General features: G+C 34.1%; 2 protein-coding genes across 3 annotated transcripts in view; one reads left to right on the top strand and one right to left on the bottom strand.

The window, feature by feature from the left end:
* rac1b (Rac family small GTPase 1b) overlaps positions 1-8205 on the bottom strand; it is a 28895-nt gene extending 20690 nt beyond the window's left edge. For both annotated transcript variants that reach the window (XM_049468148.1, XM_022671443.2), the window contains exons 1-5: positions 7919-8205; positions 4657-4728; positions 4365-4482; positions 4141-4203; positions 2906-3065 (exon numbers count right to left, since the gene is read on the bottom strand). In XM_049468148.1, the coding sequence (XP_049324105.1) occupies positions 2906-3065; positions 4141-4203; positions 4365-4482; positions 4657-4728; positions 7919-7953 (448 nt within the window). In that variant the 5' untranslated portion in view covers positions 7954-8205. The remainder of the gene's footprint in view (positions 1-2905; positions 3066-4140; positions 4204-4364; positions 4483-4656; positions 4729-7918) is intronic.
* An 891-nt stretch (positions 8206-9096) lies between these two features.
* LOC103043390 (small integral membrane protein 10-like protein 2A) lies at positions 9097-19798 on the top strand. Its single transcript, XM_022671452.2, has 2 exons — positions 9097-9435; positions 13905-19798. Exons 1-2 carry the CDS (start codon positions 9256-9258, stop codon positions 13923-13925), a joined length of 201 nt encoding a protein of 66 aa, XP_022527173.1. The 5' UTR covers positions 9097-9255; the 3' UTR covers positions 13926-19798.
* Positions 19799-21123: the final 1325 nt, after the last annotated feature.

Genomic DNA, 21123 nt, shown 5'->3' with positions numbered 1-21123 from the left:
AATTTGGGCCTTTTCACTTAAGTGTAAATAAATGCACTGTGCACCAGCTGCTACGCCAGGAGGCAGGCTTTGAGGAGTCTATGTATATTTGTCTATGATATTATCATTACAGTGATGGCGACGCCCAGAGATTTGCCTGCACTATAGGATGTAAACAGTGTTTTTTATTAAGCTTCTTGTGCAGTTTTAAAGTTTTATTAATGCCTCAATTTAAATGTCAGGGCTCTCCAGATTCTACCAATGAGTTGTGGAGCTACTTTGAGCCTAAATAACGGTGTAAAAAGTGATTTATTGGGGCAAATTATGCCCCAAAGCGGCCACTGTACATTGTGCTGAGTAAAAAGTACAAAAACACTGGATCCCAGAAAGCTGCAGAAGAGCAAAGGTGGTCTATTAAACAAAGGTAAGTACTTTTTATCATGTTTTACTAAAACAAACGTCAATTTTACACCAGAGTTCTCCTTTAATGTGTTTGAGAGCATCAGTTGTAAAATAATGAAGAGGTAGAGTTACAGGTATACAGTGAATAGTGAATATTTGAATGACGTTTTAATCCATATTATAAGAAGCAAGATCTACTCAACTAAGTAAAGAAAAGTAAAAAAAAAAAAAAAAAAAAAAAAAAGCTTAATAAAATGAAGGTCGGTCAATACAAAAGTCAATTTTAAGAACAATTAAAGTATCCTCAAGTGCAGTCACAAAAAAGACAATCAAAAACTTTGATGATGATGAAACTGGCACTCATCAGGACCACCCCAGAAACGGAAGCCTAAAAGGCTTGTAGCTCAGATGAATTAGGACATAAAATCCTGAAAAAAATACATTTTTAACCAGTTTTATGCTAACATTTTGGAAGATTCTACTTTTCACTCAAATTTGTTATGACGGTAATGTAAAGAGTATGAGCAGTAAAACTTTGAATCAAATTAGAACAGAATGCAATTATTTAAATCACAGTACTACAATACAATATAACAATAATATACCATCAAAAACAAAATTACCTTCACTGTTTTCTATAAGCCATGTTTTATCATAATATATGACCATGTAAGATTTTCTATAAGAGAAGCAGCATGTCTGCTGGAGGGATTTTAATGACAGGTTCTTCCTTGTTTTACTCGTCAGGTAACATATTTGTTTAGTCTAAAAGAAACAACCTTTACACAGTACTAATTTGTACACATCAGAACTTGGCAAAAAAAGAAATGTTTTTTTCCAGGTTTACAAGACTACACTTTAGCCCTATTTGGATGGGATTAGTTTCTCAGGGGGTTCTGGGGTAATTTTCTCTTTTATTGGTTTTTTTTATCCTTTTCTCCTGATTTTATTCCTGTCCAGAACGATCATGTACGTGTTTAATTTTCTCAACGTCCTCTGAGAAAATTACAGGCTGAATTATCTACTGTTTTTCTCTGAACTCCGTGCTCCTCCGGTAATTTTAGTCCCGTCCGGATCCACATCTGAGTTTCGTCTCCTCGCCTTTAATAAAATAGATATTTGTCCACTGCCGCGCACCGTAATTACAGTTTGGATTCACCACGGTTTCCACGGAGATCCACGGTAAAACACAACAGCGAGTGGAAATGGAGGAGCTACTATTGTTGTACTATTGTTTTAAATTATTCTTGGGAAAGGGTCAGATATTATAAGATTTTTTTCTTCTTTTTGCTGCCTTTCATTTTATTTGTGATTTGTATTTTTTTCCTTCCATAAATAAAATGTATTTTGTTTATAATGAAATTAATAAATCTTCTACATAAATCAATAAATATTATATAAACATAAAACATAAATATTTATTACTTTACTTTTCCAAATAAGCATATTTTTAAGAAATTAGGAAACTATGTTTAGATAAAAAAAAAAAGAAAGATTTTTTTTTTTTTTTTTTTTTAACTAAAATATTTTTATATACTCTATGAATGTCAGGACCACATTAGCCAATCAGATGAGACAATCAGGGTAAAAAATAAGAAGCAAATAGGGGGAGTGGTGTGAATCTGTCAGGCCCAATACTGATACCAGTATCAATATTTATTAGGGGTGTCACTATTTCGATATTTCATCGAAATCGGTCGAAATTATGTCATGGTCTCGAGCATCGAAGTCAAAAAGAGGATAGACGATCCCTCCCTCTAAACTACGCAAATGGCGCAGCACACTGTAACTCAAAGAGGCGCACTTTCTCCAGAGAATGTGGACATTCTCATCTTCTTAAAGAAAAAACTTGAAAATATAAAAATAACAGTTGTTTTGTCTAGCCTCAAATATGTTAATAGTTTTGGTACCTTAAGGAGCATCTTTCTCTCAGATAAAGTTAATAATATATCTTTATTAAAGAAAAAAACTTCTCATTCTCAGGGACCGAAAAAGTCTTAAAGTCTTATTTTTCATGTTTAACTGTTATAGTAGGATAGAGTTCAGTTTTAAGGCTCTAATTGTTCTATTATTTTGTACATGACTGTTCCTGTATTTTTTTATTATTTATTTTGTTATGTTGCACATTGCTGTTTTAATAGTGCACACTGCTGCTACCAAAGAAAGCCACTAGATGGCATTACATATATATCTTAATTAAATTATTAAAATTTGACCATTAGTGCCTAATGTGGTGTATTACAGATCACTTGTATCACTTTGCATCACTTATATCAAGCCCACCTTTTGAAATAAGATATTGTAAATTTGATGAATCAAACCAATGACTGACCATAGACTAATCTAAAACTGGTATAGGCCTCTCTGCTGTAAAAAAAAAAGAAAATTGAGAATCGAATCAAATTGTGACCTTAAAATCGGAAATAAAATCGAATCAAGGATTTAGAGAATCGTGACACCCCTAGTATTTATGCATCTCTATTTAAAAGCAAATTTATGTACCAGTCTCGTTATAAACACTTACCGATCTCTTTAGCCATGGCCAGGCCCTGAGGGTAGGTGATGGGGGTGAGCTTCCTCTCCTTCAGCTTCTCGATGGTGTCCTGATCGTCCCTCAGATCGAGTTTAGTTCCTACCAGGATGATGGGAGTGTTTTGACAGTGGTGTCTTACTTCTGGGTACCACTGTAGAAAAAACAGTTATACAGTCATTCATATCTTTATAAACTCCAAAACATAATTTTTCATATACAAACATGTGAAAATATTAACATTATTAAGAGACTGAGCTTATATAATTAGAATTATACATAATAAAAGCTCCTTCATAGATCCACTATAAATTCCTCACGGTTTTAGATGATGCAGTACTGTTTTGTATTTTTTTACATATTAGTATTTTACCCATATTCTGCATTTGTTTTAAATAAACTATAACTCTAATAAAATAAATTCTGTTGCCTCTTCTTTTCTTACATTGCACACTTTCCAAACGTAAATTTGTCACAAATATTTAATGTTTAAACCACTGGAATTAAAGTAGTCAGCTCAGAGTTTTAAACTTTTTTTTATTTTTTATAATACTGTAATTTTAGATGGCTGGACAGAGACACTATAGACCTTAACAGTGCTTAAAAACGTTCATTTAAATTCAGCAATGTTATGTCCTATTTAGTTTTATTAATAAAATTAATCATAAAAGTGGTAAACAATAAATATAGAAAAATAAGTTGCCACAACAACTAAATATCTGCTTAATATATTGGCCATCATTTGTAGCTCAAAAAATAAAAAATAACTGGTTGGCTGGATCTCTATTGATCCCAAAGGAAATTACAGGGTTACATTAGCAATACAATTAGCTACAAATAAACTATAACATAAATTAATATAAAGTAGAATAAAATATAGATCAAATATATATCTATACAAACACCGAAGATGAAGTGGTACGAATCACACAGCTGAAAGAATTCTGCATGGAGGAGTGGGAAACACATTCTCCCAGACGAAGTCAGAGACTGATAGATGGATAAAGGAAACTATATGATCTAAAATACCAGCTATTAGAGCATTGGCTTTTTGTTCAATACATTTAACAACTTAAAAATAATTTCTTCAGTTCTATTTGTTAAGTTATATTAGCTTTCTTAATACTGTTCGAATAAAGCTCAAACTGTACATATGATTAAATATGTTCAAAAACACAAACATTTTTATGTCTTTAGGTTTTAACTGAATAATTGGACACAGATCTCACCTTTGCGCGAACGTTTTCGAAAGAGGCCGGACTTACAAGGGAGAAGCAGATCAAAAACACATCCTACAGAAAAAAAAACAAAACATTAAAATCTTATGATAAAAAAAAAAAACAGTTTTTAGATTCTGTTTGTAATAAAATAACATAATACTTAATGTAATTTACTTAAAACACGTTTTTTTTTTAAATGTATGTAATTTGATTTTACTATAATAATATCTTACTGTCTGAGGGTAGGAGAGGGGGCGGAGCCTGTCGTAGTCTTCCTGTCCTGCTGTATCCCACAGACCCAGGTTAACGGGTTTTCCATCCACCATCACATTCGCAGAGTAGTTATCAAATCTGCACAATCAGAGCGGAACAGATTCTTATAGGAACGTACATGAACTTACAGCCAAGCTGTGATTTATTCTTCACAGGAAACTCATCTCCTGAGAATTACAGATGTATTATTATATGTTTGCAGCTAAAAACTAAAAATAAACTGATATAAAGACTGATAAAGTGAATACTCACACTGTGGGGATGTACTCTCCTGGGAAAGCGTTGGTGGTGTAGCTGATCAGCAGACATGTTTTACCTACAGCCCTGAAATAAAGCACAATAACACAGTTCATATTAATAAATCACAACAAAACATTATGTTGCAATCAGTTGAAACAAACTTCCAGAAGCTGTGAGATGTTGCTCAAACTGTAACCACTTTTAAGTTAAAGCTTTTAAGTAAAAACACACTTTAGCTGCACTTTCCACACTGTTCTATTTTGTTTTCTATGGCTCTTCTTTTCATTACTGGTATATTATTTTAATTATAATGTCTTGTTATTTTCTTTTAACGTTGTTCTGTATTATGTATTAAATTAATTTCCTATATTCCAATTTTATTATTTATTATAAATTAAACAAACATAACATTTTCATATCTTACATTTTAGCCTTCAACCAGCTGTATTCAAACAACAAAATAACAGATTTCTTCTAAAAAATAGTTTTTTTACAACTTAGTGATAAAACTCTCACAGTTCAGTAGCTCCTCCATTTCCACTCGCTGTTGTGTTTTTTTAACGTGGATCTCGTGGAATCCGTGGCGCGCACAAATTGTAATTACGGTGTGCGGCAGTGGACAAATATCTATTTTATTAAAGGCGAGGAGACGAAACTCAGAGATGTGCGTCCGGACGGGACTAAAATTACCGGAGGAGCACGGAGTTCAGAGAAAAACAGTAGATAATTCAGCCTGTAATTTTCTCAGAGGACGTCTGAGAAAAACACCTACATGATCGTTCTGGACGGGAATAAAATCACAAAGAACCCCCCCCCATAAAAGAGGAAATTACCCCAAAACCCCCTGAGAAAATAATCCTGAATAATGTACCGGTGTAGAAAAAAAACCCAATATTAATAAAATTAATAGATAGTAGTAAAAAAAAATTTAATGTTTTTAGATTTAATATTGACCGTTTTGTACACAAACCATACCTAAACACTAAAATAAACATGAAAAAGTGTTCTAAATTACATACAATAATTTATTTTGGCTCTAGTGCTGTAGTTTTCCAGTGCAATGGGTGGGAATAAGCTATTGTTTCATTGGCTCATACATTTTTATTTGGCTTGTTTATAGTCTATTCTGATTAAAAACAGGTCTCAATTAGTGTTCAGTGCAACAAAACAAATAGAAATATAGAAAATACATGAAGTCCATTGTAATGGACGCAGGGTCTGAAAGGATTAAGACACTATAGACCATACCAGTGTTAAAATGTTAATCTAAATTTAGCAAATGTTATGTCTCAATAATAATAATAATAATAATAATAATAATAATAATAAAAGGGGAAAAATGAATAAAAATTGATTGGGACAACAACTAAACATCTGCTTAATATATAATTGTGCTCTTTAAATATCAGAATCTGTTGATCACTAATCACTATACATAATCACAAAAAGAAAATGTATTATGATGTGAGTTTTATTCCAGTATCACTCAGCCCAGGTATAAACAAACTGCAGGAAAAGTAGCACTGAGTTCATCTAACAGGACAAACCCGCCCTATAGCTTTTCACCTCCTGTGATTTAATCGCCGGGCTTTTCTCTGAGCTCTTCCCGGCATAAAGACTTACATCACTACACCCAACAGACCCACGCCCACTTCTCGCCAGCCTCTTACAGCAAACACAGAGCAGGAAAGGTGAAACTTCCTCATATCTAAGACGGCAGGACGCAGGTGGAACGTCCTGAAGGTTGTGCAATACACTACAGTTTCTTGTTTATTCAAAATGAAAAGCATAGTACTGACTAATTCAGTAAAAAACAGCAAACTGCTGTGTTTCATTTTCTTCTCTTAAAAACATCTGCATGCTGATTATGACTGGGAATAATAATAATAATAATAATAATAATAATAATAATAATAATTTGCGAATTACACATAAATCAAACCACATACAAGGTTATCCTGAAAAACACATGCTTCCTTCTGCTCTGGCAGTGTTCCCTCTGGAGAACAATGCTCAATTCCACACAGCTAAATCAATTAAGGTGTGGATGAAGGACCACCAGATCAAGACAATGTCACGGCCATCCCAAAACACTATTAAAAACCTCTGGAATATAATCAAGAGGAGGATGATCACAAACCATCAAACCACCAAACTGAACTGCTTGAGTTTTTGCACCAGGAGTAAAGCAGCATAAAGTTATCCAAAAGCAGTGTGTAAGACTGGTGGAGGAGAACATGATGCCAAGATGCATGAATATGAACCTGTTTTCTTTGCATTATTTGAGGTCTGATCTATTGAAACAACAAACAAATCAAAAAGGAGCTTCAATTAATGGATTTTAAAGTTTATCCAAGATTAAAACAGCTAAATATGTCAGCAAGTAACAGTTTAAAATAGTAATCTTGTATTACTGTAGAGGTTAGAAAAGTATTGCTGTTCTGTAAAAGTTAGGAAAAACTAAAACTAAAAAAAAAACAGAAACCCACCCTCTTCCCCTTAAAAAAAAAACAGCGTATTAATTTTTTTTAATCCCTCTACATAGTTTTAGTAAGTAGTGGAAGATGGTTAGTTTCTAGTTTTTAGTTTCATTTTAGGTTTTCTAACTTTTACAAAAAACTTGTTTCACTTTCCAACTGGTGCTTTAATTCATGACCCTCTTCCACTTAACAAACAGCTTATTAAAAATAAGTAACCTTATAGTGTGTAACGCTGGTTGTATTAACCCTTTATATTTTTTAAGTAAGACGGAAAGAGGATTAGTTTCTATTTCAATTTTATTTTTTCTAACTTTTACCAAAAAATTGTTTCACTTTCCAGCTGCTGCTTAATTCAAGAGTAATACAGGACTTTTTTTTAAACCGCTTAAACGCAGAATTAAAGTGTTTAAATAATATAAAATCATATAAAAAAGGACAGAAGGGTAATAAAAAAACTGTAAAAAGTTAGAAAAACTAAAACTAAACTAGAAACTGACCCTTAAAAAAACAGCTTACTAAAAATAAGTAGCGTTATTTTGTATAATTTTATTTATTTCTTATGGAAGAATGGAAAAAGGATTAGTTTATAGTTTCTATTTTAATTTTATTTAATTTTTCTAACTTCTACAAACATTTGTTTCACTTTCCAGCTGCTGCTTTAATTCATTGGCAATACAGGACTTTTCTAACCAAGTAAACGCAATATTACAATGTTTTAATAATATAAATTGATATAATTAAAGGACAGAAAGTTTATAAACTGTTAAATAAGATAATTATATAAAAGTTCTTACCCGTCTCCCACCACCACACACTTTATGGCCTGCATTACTCCGGGTTACTGAGCCTTTATGAGCTAACGGTAAGTAGCAGTTAGCTAATGTGCTAATAAACTATTTAATAACCGGATTAAATACAGTAAAACCTGTTTAAACTAATAAACTAACTAATAAACTCCCTCTACTGTTAAAAAACCCGCTTTATCTCCCTCTGTCTCTCTCTGCAGCGCTGCGGCTCCGATCTGAAACTCAGCAAAGTTTACAGCCACCACCCAACACCTTCACACCCCACAGCACACTTCCGGTTTATACACTTAACCACAAAATAAAAGTCTTTTCTCAACTTTAAAAACTTTTATTTATTAACCCTTACACACCCGATTTATGTTCCAAAAATGACAAATATAAAATAATGCACTTTTCCGTCTATAATGCACTCAAACAAGATCCAGCCACAAAAATATAAAAATAATAAAATAATTAAAAATAAATAAATAATTATCAAATACATTATTACATATGCAACCAAAAAGTAAAAAAAAAAAAAAGTTAATTCAGTGTTCTTTGCTGTCAGGGTAGAGTGAAAGAGAAACACTTACAGAGCACCAAACTCCATCAGTAAATGAATTAAATAAAAAAATGAATTAAATTCAGCCCAAAACCACATATATGTACACATCCCACACACATTTATATTTATATATTTTGTTATATAATTTAAATCTCACAATGTCATTTTATATCAATGTTAGCTTCATTGTGACCACGCGATTTTTTTTCGTTTACACATAATTTTTAAAATGTTTATTTATTTATATTTTATTTACTTACAATTTTATTTATTTGTATATTTGAATGTTTTAAGAATATGTACATTTTAGTAGTTGCTTTGAATCTTAAAATGCCAAATTATTGGCAAAATTCTAAAGCATTTTTTAAATCAAATATTACATGTCATTATTATTATTATTACTATTATTATTATTATTATTATTATTATTATTATTTGTTATCAAACGAATAAAGAGTGGGAATATAATAAGTACAATTTTACATTTTGTATTTTATTTATTTATGGTTAATATTTTAATTTTAGTTAATATAATATTATTATTTTATGAAGGCAAAAATAAAAGTCCTGAGGCTTTTATGTGTAGTATTGAGAGGAAGTTGTCGGGGACCGGTGTCTCCGGGTTAGTGATCCGGTGGGGAACAGTGACAGCGGGGCGGAGTATGAGTGCGGCCGGGCTGCGGTATCGGTTCGAGGTTAAGCCCGGTACAGAACCATGCTGACCCGGCGCGGGAGAGCGGGCCTGTCGGGGCGGGGAGCTGGGCTGTGAGCCGCGGTTCTGATGGCGGGACTGTCGTACCTGGTGCTGCGGTTCTCGGGCTCCGCGGGCCGAACCTACGGACTGTTCTCTAAAGGACTCACCCGAACCCTGCTCATATTCTTCGACCTGGCCTGGAGGCTCCGGATCCGGTTCCCCTACCTCTACCTCATCGCCTCTATGATGTTTAATGTTCGCCTGCAGGTAAAAGCAGCTTTATTACAGAACCCGGACCCAACCCGGTATATCCCATTACAGACAGCCCAACAGAATCAACAGAACCAATAGAACCACCAGCAGCTTCTGGAACCAGACTGATTACTAACAAATTACTGTTACCATCAGCTGTAACAACCCAGCTGATGCAGGGAGTAGCTTCTCATTACCTGAAGTATATGTCGAAATATCTCCATTTATTTATTTGTAGGTAGAACTATAGATAACTTACTAGTGTTTAAAAGAAGTTGAACAATCAACTCAAGCTTTTTAATCTTTATGAGTAAAAGTGTAAAAGTACTCTGCTCAGGTTGGTTTAAAGTTATGTCTGTTGACCTAGTGCAGTGGTGTTGTGGTGAGGTGTGTTGTGATTGGAGGAGAAAAAGTAAAGGAAATTGAAATTCAGTGATTTAAGCAAATTTTATTAATTTGTATTTTTAGTTTAATTAGATTTGTGATTTTTTATTAATTAATTATTAATTAATAATTTTAGTTTTCCTATATCGCCAAGTATATCGTTATCGCAAAAATACCCTGAAATATCGTGATATTATTTTAGAGCCATATAGCCCACCCTTAATGGGAATTCCAGATCTTTCTAGAGAGCCGGTTCTTCTGGCTCAGCTCACTAAGGAGAGCTGCTCTTTCGGCTCCCAAGTGGCTCCACAGATTTTTTGGTTGCTTAAATCAATTTATTACCAAATTATGTGTAAAATAATTTTCTAGTGTAAAAACACTATATATTACATAAAATATGTATTATTTATACGGCTTTATTTATACAAAAATAAATTATGAAATACAGAAGCCAAGGCCCTCGATCTCGAATAAACAAACAGGTATAATCTCTAAATGTCTAAATGTGTATATTATTTGTAAATTAAATTGCAACTATATACAGTGAAACAAACAGCACCAAACAACATCAACAAAGTGTCACTCAACAAGATAAAAAACATAAATGTGCAAATTGAAAAGAAACCAAGCAGGTGATGTTTTTTGCAAACTTTATAAAAGAATAAAAAAAATAAATATAGCCGCAAGCGGCAATCATCGGGTTCAAGCACCAACTGGCACAATGGTGCCTACTGGAGCATTGAATGGTGATGTGTAAGAAGGTCTAATATGATTGGAGATGCCCTGTCACATTTAGAAATTATCAAGTTTTTCACCTGTTATTAATGTTGAGCAGAGGCCTTTCAACCTGATCAGTGCTTAAATTCACATGTAAATCTAGTGAACTTTGTAGGATATTCATTAAGTGAGTTAGAACTAGTCAAAAGGTGTCTACATGTTATTGGTATTGATCAGGTGGCTTCAACCAGAATGTTCACAAAGTGGTATTCAGATTGACCTTTGAACCTTTGCAGAACAAGCTGAAATGTTTGACCAAACAAGTTTAAATTAACACAAAGGAGTGAATGTTCTGATATGACATGTAATTACGAAGTTATTATAAATCTAGTTCTGAATTAAATGGCGCTTCATCAAGCACCAACTAGCACAATGGTGCCTACTAGAGCATAGGATGGTGATGTGTAAGAAGGTCTTACACAATTGGAGACATTCTGTCACATTTAAAATGATCAAAAGTCTTTCACCTGTTATTAATGTTGAGAAGAGGCACAAAGGAGTGAATGTTCTGATATGACATGTAATGTCAAGTTATTCTTAATCTAGTTCTGTATTAAATGGCGCTTCATCAGAGTGATATTGTACAGAGGTCTTTAACATTGTGAGATTACAGCAAATACTACAGAGTTACAGCAATTTAGGTTAGAAATTCCAAGGACGCACAGATTGCTTGATGCCTGGAGAGTATTGTATGTGAAATTTTCTCAAATGTTTTTAATGAACATTTACCTAGAGACTCTACAGTGTGCAACAAGACCGAAATGGAGGTGATAGGCCAAATATCCAGAGAGTAGTTTCAATATAGCTATTTTCAAACAATTAGCAATTATAAATTAATAAAGCACTTTTTGAACATAGTTGTAATTACAAATTTGTCAGAGCCACTGTACTGAATATGGCAAAAACAATTAGATGTCAAAATAGTACAGTATGATTGACATATACTATTTTTTTTGGAACAGCGCCCCCCAGTGGGCGGATTGTTTCAGCACTTTGCAGGTCACTACAGTGTCTCCACCTGAACATAACTGCCAAATATCATCCAGATTGGGCAACATTCAGCCTGCCAAAATGTCTGCTGAATGCTGATTGGCTGATGGTGTTCAGCCATGTTGATTGATTAAGTTGCCCTTTGAACATCCTTTAGAGGCTGTATGATAGATTCTGCATGCAAAGTTTCAACTTGCTAGGTTGCACGGTTGCTGAGAAACAGTGCTCCAAATTTACCTCTTGAAGTGAATGGGGCATATATCCGGAAGGACTAATTTGCATATGGCGGCCATATTGTTTACAAATTTTAACTTTTTCTTATTGAATATTGAAGCGCATGCTCTCACGAGTATTTTGATACCAAACATGCCAGGATTGGTCAAAATTCCTAGGACTAGTTCGCAAAAGTATGTTCTGCATATTATGCAAATTAGCACAAAATCTATATAGACGGAAGTGCATGGTCCAAATTGCAAAGTTGTAGGTATTGACCCAAGGAATCCAATAAAAAAGAATTTTGAATGTAGGTCTTATGGTTTTTGAGTTATTGAGAAAATTGTGAAAAATGAATTTCGTTGTTTATAGCGCCACCACTTGACCAATCCGTACTATTTTTGTTGTCCTCCGAGATGCACTGATCCTACATCTACCTACAAAGTTTCATGTCTCTACGACTTACGGTTTAGGCTGCACAACTGCTTTTTCAGAGGAAAAAGAATAATAATAATAAGAAGAAGAAGAAAAATCTTAGCAAAAACAATAGGGTTCTACGCACCTTCGGTGCTTGAACCCTAATAAAATGGAGATCATCTTTAGAGAGGTTGATTCTGTTTCTGTTATGATCAACCGACCTATAACTAGTAAGAACTAGTTAGCTTAATAAATATAAAGCTCAAGAAATGTAAAACTAATTTCTTATGAGAAAACTTTCATTTTATTCTTGGTATACAGCTGGTGGAAAGCTAAAAATAAGTATATACATGTATAATAATGGAAATTCCCACATTGGAGCATCCCTACTATATCTTAACTTAATATCTTTCTCTCCTCTCCCTGTCTTCCTTATTTCTCACTCCCTGTATACGTCTTGTTTCAAACTAAAAGTCCCTCTTAAGGATTTGTAAGTGAGGTTTTGTGTCATTTCATAAAATTTTGAAGTACAATGTGTTCTAGGCTTGTTATGATAGTTACATTATCAACCTATCTTACAATACATGAAGTCAATCATTTTACTGATCTCAATATATTGTTCATTTTGTTCATTTTTGTGTTGTTTTGTTTATTATTTGGGTTTTGTTTACAAAGATTCAAAGTTCATTCAGTTAGGCAATGCCTGTTTACTGAGATTCCCTCTGGCAGCTTTTATATGTAAAGATGTGCAATCACCCCAATGTGCGTTATCCTATTTTGAAGATGACATAAAAACAATAATAAAAAAAGATTAACCTCCCGTATGTAATCTAAACCTACATTGTCTAAAATGTCAGAATTTTTTAATTCATTGCTTTTTCACAAATGTAACAGCGTTATTATTCTATTCTATTATCATTATATACGATAAGATACTTGTATTGTCTATGCACAGTGTACAATGAAATTTAGCAGCAATCCTTAAGGTGCCTGAACGAAAATAAACTAAAAACAGCTCTATACACAAATACACAAAATTTACAGTGGATGTATGAAAATATATACAATTTAAGTAACTAATTTGCCAAATAATAAATACAAAAAGTGCACAGTGCGTTGAAAGTTCAGGTATTAAGGTTTGTAGTTTTATTTTGTCAGTTCCTTGGTAGTGGTCTGAGGGTGTGCAGTGTTCAGTACCCGTACAGTACTGGGGTAAAAACTGTTTTTCAGTCTGTTTGTCCTGGAAGTGATGGACCTAAAGCGTTTTCCAGAGGGCAGCTGTTGGAAAAGATGATGTCCAGGGTGGGAGGAGTCTTTCAGGATGTTAACTGCTCTGCTGAGACAGCGAGAGCTGAACAGGTCCTCCAGACTGGGTAGCGGGCAGCCGGTGATCTTCTGGGCCACGTTGATCACTCTCTGTAGTGCTCTTCTTTCTGCCACTGAGATGCAGTAGGTTAGCACACTCTCAATGGCACAGCAATAGCTGCTGGACACCAGCAGCTTCTCCTGAATGTTTTTTTTTATTTATTGAGAATTCTCAGGAAATAGAGTCTCTGCTGTGCCTTCTTGACTGCAGCTGTATTGTTTACGGCTATTAAATCTCTGTAAATATATATCAGGACATATATCAGGAATACTGAACATACTGTAGAAAGATTACAGTGAGTTCTAACATGTCATGTCTTGTATTCTCCTGTGTGCAGGTTCACATCGAGATACATTAATATGCGCCGGCGGACTTCCATCACTGACAGAATGGCCAATCGCTGCTTTAGACCCCGTCCGAGGTGAAAAGGTTCAGCAGCTCTGGGAGATAAACGTATGGAGGAAACAGATACAGAGAGGATGGAGCCGCCGCCTCCGTCGCTCTGCTTCACAGCAGATCTGGATCCTGACCTGAGATCAGCGTCTGCAGAGCGTCGCCATGTTTCTGCTGCTGATGATGTTGATGATGTTTGTTGGGACTTCGGCGGCTTTCGGCGTGAAAGCTTCGCTCTGTGGACCGAGTGCGATGGCCGAAGGTGATGGAAACCATATTCAGGGTGTTCTTAATCTTAAAAAATCTAAAAAACTAAAAATATCCTGTTTTTCTGGAATTATTTGGACTTTCTGCTCATTTCTAACAGCAGAAGTGACCAACTAGAGCCTTGATGTTTATAGAATTTTAAGGGGATGGGTTCATAGACGTTTCTAAATAGGTCCTGCATGACTTTGGCTACGTTCACACATCAGGTAAATCCAAGGGCCCAAATCTTTATGGCTGTTCGTTTTGGGGGAAAAAAGAAAGGGGGCACTTCGGTTTCTGAACCAGTTTCTCTGAATTTGCTATTTATAGGTTTATGTTTAAGTAAAATTAACATTATTGTTTGACTCATATTTGTAATGATTTAGGAGTTCAGAAATAATCAATATTTGGTGGAATAACCTTGGATTTTAATCACAGTTTTTTTCATACATCTTGGCATCATGTTCTCCTCCACCAGTCTTACACACTGCTTTTGGATAACTTTATGCTGATTTACTCCTGGTGCAAAAATTTAAGCAGTTCAGTTTGGTGGTTTGATGGCTTGTGATCATCCATCTTCCTCTTGATTCCTCTAGATTTTTATGTGGTTTCCTTTTTTTCAAACAATAGCGTTAATGTAGAATATTATAGTTAAATTCCTTTACATAATACAGAAATTCAGTAAGATTAATTCAGCTTCAAGTCTCAACCACGCTTGATGTACAGCTTTGAAAAAAAAAATTGAGAGCACACAGTTTCTGAATCAGTTCCTCTGATTTTGCTATTTCTCTCAAATTGCAAAACAAAAAAATCGTTCATTCATTCATTTAGAGCATTTATTTGCAGAAAATGAAAAATGGCGAAATAGCGAAAGTGTGTACGCAAAGTCTGATTCTGACAGAGCTAGAATTATAAACTAAAATTTCACAAACGATTTATTAATTTATTAAGTAAAAAGAGACTCCGCCCACATAGACGATGTCGACAGGATGTAGGATGAAGTTGCTGAATGTGCTCAGTCACTAAACTACAGTGTGAAACCGAAACTAAACGTGACAAAGACCTTGGTGAACCTTGGTGCAAACTATAGTCTGGACTGGTCAGGTGTGAAAACGCCCTTATTTTATTGGAACAGAGACATAAAACTTAATATTTATGGCCTCTGTCAACCCTTATTCATAGCTATTGTGCTTTATATCATCACTTACTCACAGCCTTTTTAACTTAAAAGTTGAAAAATTCTAATTTCGCTGTTCAGACTGATTCACAATAGAGCTGCACGATACTGGAAAAATTTACATTGCAAATGTTCTTTTTTTCGATGATATATATATATTATATGTATATATATATATATAGCAATATTAAACAGTGCAGGGCTCATGACGTCACCAGCCCCACCCCCACCCACGCACTACCTGTCTCGCATCTGGGCCAATCAAGAGCTGAGTCAGCGCCGAGTTCTCAAAACCCGAGATAAACAGCAAAACAACAGTAATCAGCCCTTTAATCAGGCGTTTAAATGGCTTTTTAAAAGGTCAATAAGATTAAGAATACGTTTTTCTGGGATTAAAAGCGTGAATTCAGCTGTAACTGGAAATATCTGCACTGCTAAACTGTGCTGGACTGAGGAGCACAGCTTTCCACACGTGCTCACGTTTACAAGCACGTGCCCAACCATGTGGATGGAGGCCATGCTTGTGGTTACGTTGTGTTTATTACTGCCCCTCCCCCTCGTGCTTCTCAGGCAGCAGCAGCCTGTCACTCACACAGACACAGAGACAGCGCTGTGTATCTACTTCTTGTGTTGCTTAAACGATATATCATGCAGCCCTAATTCACAATGTTCACAAGTCAGATAAGTATCAGAATTTAATGTATACACACATATTAAATAGAAAATATCAAATTCAGTGTATTTTTACTGTTACTCTGCCGCTCAGATAACAGATCTGTATCACATATGATGTAAAATATCAGATTTTTTGCCACATTTACCTGCTGAGTGAACGTAGCTCTGAGAACAGACTGCCTCTTACAGAGCGTTACAGTGAGGTTCGTCAGTGTTGAGATGTTCACAAACTCATATTTATCTTGATTTGTTAAAGTTTTACTGGGAGTTTTACGTTGTTTGGACATGTAGCAGATGAATAATCTCACGTTTCATGTTTACTGGAGGTCAAATAACCCGCGTTACTGAGGAAGAGGAGGGGCTGTGTTGTTTTATATCTCCTAATATATAGCGCTTTATCAAGGGATGTGGTTTTCCATACATAAATACATACTTATATACACACAGACACACACACAATCACAACATGTTTAATCAAAATCACATGAGTGGGATTTCTTAGGTTACCGGTACATTCACACCGCAGGTAAAAACAGCCGAAATCTGAATTTTTAATTTCTCTGTTTGTTAGCCTGTTTACACTGTCTTTTAATGTGATTTATATCCAAAATTGGTCTAAGAAACAGTTTGTGCTCATGTATTAGAGAGCAGCGCTTCACGTGAAGTTTCGGTTTCATCTTCTCTAGTCTTACAGGATGTATTAAAGCAGTTCCTGTGTCTGCAGTAGGCTTATTATCATCGAAAATGCATTTAAGCTCACTGAAAAAGGACATTATATTATTTAGTTTAGCCACACCCACTACTTTAGTTTATGTTCTTGTTTCAGGCTGTTTTTTTATCATGCCAGTGCCATGTTTAGCTATTTTTCCTTTTCATTTGACATAAATCACATTAACATTAACATTCTTATCTGACTGTTTAGACTTATAAATTCACAGAGGTCTAAGGTGTTGTCACTATGATCAGGAACTCGCTGGTTCGAATCCTGTTCATTCAGCTTGCCATCAGCTGCCAGAGCCCTGAGAGAGCACAGGCGCTCTTCTTTCCCCTCGTCACTCCTAGGGTGATGTGGATCAGCACGAGGCTGCGTCTGTGAGCTGTTGTATCAGAACCGAGTCGCTGCGCTTTCTTCCGAGCGTTAGCGCTGTGATGCTACTCGGCAATGCTACATCAGCAGCAGTTCAGAAAGAAGTGGAGTCTGACTTCACATGTATCAGAGGAGGCATGTGCTGGTTTTCACCCTCCTGGTGTTGGGGCATCACTAGTGATAGGGGGAGTGTCCTAATGATTGGGTTGGGTGATTGGCCGTGTAAATTGGGGAGAAAATGGGAAAATAAATTAGAAAAGAAAAAAAAAATCACAAAAACATAATAACTAAACCGATCAGATTTGGGCCGATTTTACCTGCTGTGTTTTTGGGAGTTTATGGCTAGTTTTGTCATTTTACTTATTTATATTTAGAATCACATTTAAAAGTACTGAATTTTTTTGGTACATGCATGTAGTTTAATTTTTCTTTTTTTCCGTACACATGGGTTCAGGTTAAAAGTTATATAATCCCTGCTGTTACACCAAAAAATAAGAAAGTAAATTAAAACTGACTCATGTTTGAGCTAAAGGGCTGTTCAGGTGCAGTTTAATCTGATTTATTACCCAGATAATAATTACTAACTACAGCTATTAACTAATGCAGCTCTGCTGTATGTTCAGTACATGCTAGAACACAGCATGTTAGACCCTCTTCCTGTATTTACTATATTACTGTATTTATTCTAGCTAATCCCCAGACAGCTCTGACCAATCAGAGGAGACTACCTGCTCGTGTGGATTTTAGGGCTCATATTGGTGCTTTTAGGTTTTAGGTGCCTGTGTGAAAACAAACCAAACAGAGGGGAAAACTCACCAAGAAAACGAAGTCATGAACTGATTAAGACCAGAGAAACCGAATACAGGTGTAAAAACTCTCCTTAATCACCTCTAAAATTTCATGTTTCCTCAAGGTCATGGTATGGGACAATAATGCTATAAATTATATTGAATTATTATTATTTATATTTTTTAAGAATGCCATACAACATAAAATTGAACTCTTAAATGCTTTAATGAACATTACTCTTTTGCTGTGCATGGCTCCCAGGGCTGCACAATATATATATATATATATATATATATATATATATATATATATATATAGTTTCAGTATCGTAATCAGTGTACGCATATGCGGTAGTCACATTGCAAATAAGGCTGCAACTAATGATTATTTTGGTAGTTAAATCAATGATCTGTTGATTATTTCTTTTATTAGCTGATAACCAATGCCAATATACATATTTATAACTTACACAGAGCTTATAAATTTATAAACTAATTTAAGTTCAAATTTAATGTAGGTTTCAAAATTAGCCTTTAAAAATAAAAAAAAATTCAATAATTTACTAAATATATACTGAAAAAATATGAAAATAAATAAAATTAATTTGAATCATTTGATTTTAAATCAGTGCAGACAGTGTTGACCTATTGTAGTAGCGTGGTCAGCGTCGCTTGGCACCTTTTCTGGCATACAAAAAAAAAAATATCAACAAATATTGGTTTTAAATATTGTCCAAAATGACCAATGCCGATGATTCTGATAAAAAAAAAAATGATATCGGTATATACAGATATAATATCTATATCTACGTGCATCCCTATGTTTAAGTTTCTGATATTTATTTATTGAATAAATATGAAATATGTTGTGTTTGGACACTTTTTAAGGTAGAGACCGTTAATTGGGTGTTATTTGAGTGTTAATTGGGATGTTAATTGGGTGTTAATTGATTGTGTCGATTAATTGTAATAAGGCCAATCTCTCCTGCAACTGCAAATTAAAATTTTAATATTATACAGCACCAGTCAAAAGTTTGGACACACCATTTCTCTTTTAATGTTTTTTTATTAATGTTTTGTCACTATCTATCTATCTATCTATCTATCTATCTATCTATCTATCTATCTATCTATCTATCTATCTATCTATCTAGATGAGTTCTAGTGGTTTTGAGCTTTTGCTCACAGGTTTTTATAATAAAAATAAAGAATGGATATTAATAAAAATGTGTTTCTAAACTTTTGACTGGTATTGTATATATTTTTGTTGCTTAAATTCCCATGACTTTTCTTTTCCATGACTTATATATTATATATCATTATATATTATTAACTGCCCACTATATATATTTATTTTATTCCAATACTACAGTCCAGGTTTTGCATTAACAATATCATGAGATGTTGGGTTGCTTACATATGGGGAATTTTTTATTTATGTTTTAATTCTGTATTTTTTTTTTATATTGCAATGTAAATTGCAGAAAACAAAAATGTTGCGATGCTGATTTTTTACCCCCCACAGTTTTGTGCAGCCCTGTGGAGACCTGTCTAGTGCACTATATACAGCGTAGGGAACCGTTTGGGACGCAGCCTTTTATATTTTTTGTTTTTTTAGTTTCATCCCGTCCGCAACTGTCCCCGTTCTTTTGCAGCACAGTGAACATTGTTACTTTAAAATTGATTTTTACTTTTAAAACTGGAGTGATTATCGTATGCTATGGGTTACGTGTATTATGTCAGTAATGAATGTGCATTATTTTAAATGTGCAATTTTGTTTGAATGAAGAGGACAGTGTGTGGGAAGTGTGATTTTTATTATTTTTGAACTTTTAAACAATAAATTATTATTATTTCTTATCTTACATTATTGTGGACATTTTTTTTTGCAAATGATTGAATATAATATTTCACAAAAATACAGTTTCAACACAGTTTAATGTATTTCACGTTCTCTCTGTGCTTCATTTATTCAGTAATTGCAGATGTAATTATATTTAATATTATTATATTTAATATTATTATATTTAATATTATTATATTTAATATTATTTCTTATATTATTGTGCATTTCCTTTTTCTTTTTACAAATACATAAATAAATGCAATAATACTTCATGCTGTTTACTGTGTTCCACATTCTCTCTTTGTTTGTTTTAATTAATCAATAATTACATATATAATATTTTAATATCACAGTTGTGAGATAGATATATGCTGACTTGCCAAAAGTCATGGGACAGAAGTAGGGGTGTGCCATATCGTATCATATGTGATAGTATCGGCCAAAATTTGGAATATTGTGAACGACATTGTACCCTGAAATATTGTGCCATATCACAAAATATAATCACATCATTGGATTACTTTTTTACTGTTTTTAGCAAATGAAAAATTCACACTGTTCTAATTTCTCATTATATATCTACTAGAGACAGATTATATCTGTCCAGTATCATTTATTTTACTTTAATCCTGGATATATGGAGATATTTGCAGTGCATTATTATTATTATTATTATTAGTATCATGACATTCTGGATCATTGATTTCTGTTAAAAATCTGATAAAATATATATTTTTAATATCTCAGTTATCCATATCAAATTGCATGCAATAATACAATTCTAAATAATTTTTCAAATACAGTGTTTTGTCATATCGCCAAAAGTATCGTTATCGTGAAAATACCAGGAAATATCGTGATATTATTTAAGAGTCATTTCGCCCACCCCTAGACAGAAGTATGTAATTCATTAAGAAGTGTTGCCTCAGGGGGCGTGGCTTGGGCTTGAGAAGACTTGCCACACCTGTATAAGTAGTGAGGTGTTATTTTGTAAATTAGGCCGATTGAGCACAGGTGAGTGGGGTAAGTCCAGGTGTATTGTGGGAGTTTAGAGGTTCAGATCCACTTTTGACCACAGTGGGGCGCTATATCTACAGTATATGAGGAGTACAGCACAGTAAAGCCTTGTATTTATGGTGATGCAAAAAACATAATTATGAACACATCCTCATGTCTACACCAATTATGTGTTATCAGCTATACTGATCATAAATAACACTTTATAGTTGTATAACTATACTGCTTTTCTGCTATTTTATGGTAAGAAGGTGGGGCTAAAATTAGAAATGAACAGATCATCTGTATTAGATGTAGTAGCTGAGTTGTAGTTTGGGCTCCACCTCT

This window comes from Astyanax mexicanus, chromosome 19 (assembly GCF_023375975.1).
Source record: "Astyanax mexicanus isolate ESR-SI-001 chromosome 19, AstMex3_surface, whole genome shotgun sequence".
Classification (NCBI taxonomy): domain Eukaryota; kingdom Metazoa; phylum Chordata; class Actinopteri; order Characiformes; family Acestrorhamphidae; genus Astyanax; species Astyanax mexicanus.
The sequence above is the reverse complement of the archived record's forward strand: the minus strand, read 5'-3'. Positions and strand labels throughout refer to the sequence as shown.

Coding starts and splice junctions, on each gene's coding strand:
- LOC103043390 (XM_022671452.2), top strand. CDS start 9,256: ATGGCGGGACTGTCGTACCTGGTGCTGCGGTTCTCGGGCTCCGCGGGC. Junction 9,436..13,904: donor TGTTTAATGTTCGCCTGCAG/GTAAAAGCAGCT, acceptor TCCTGTGTGCAG/GTTCACATCGAGATACATTA.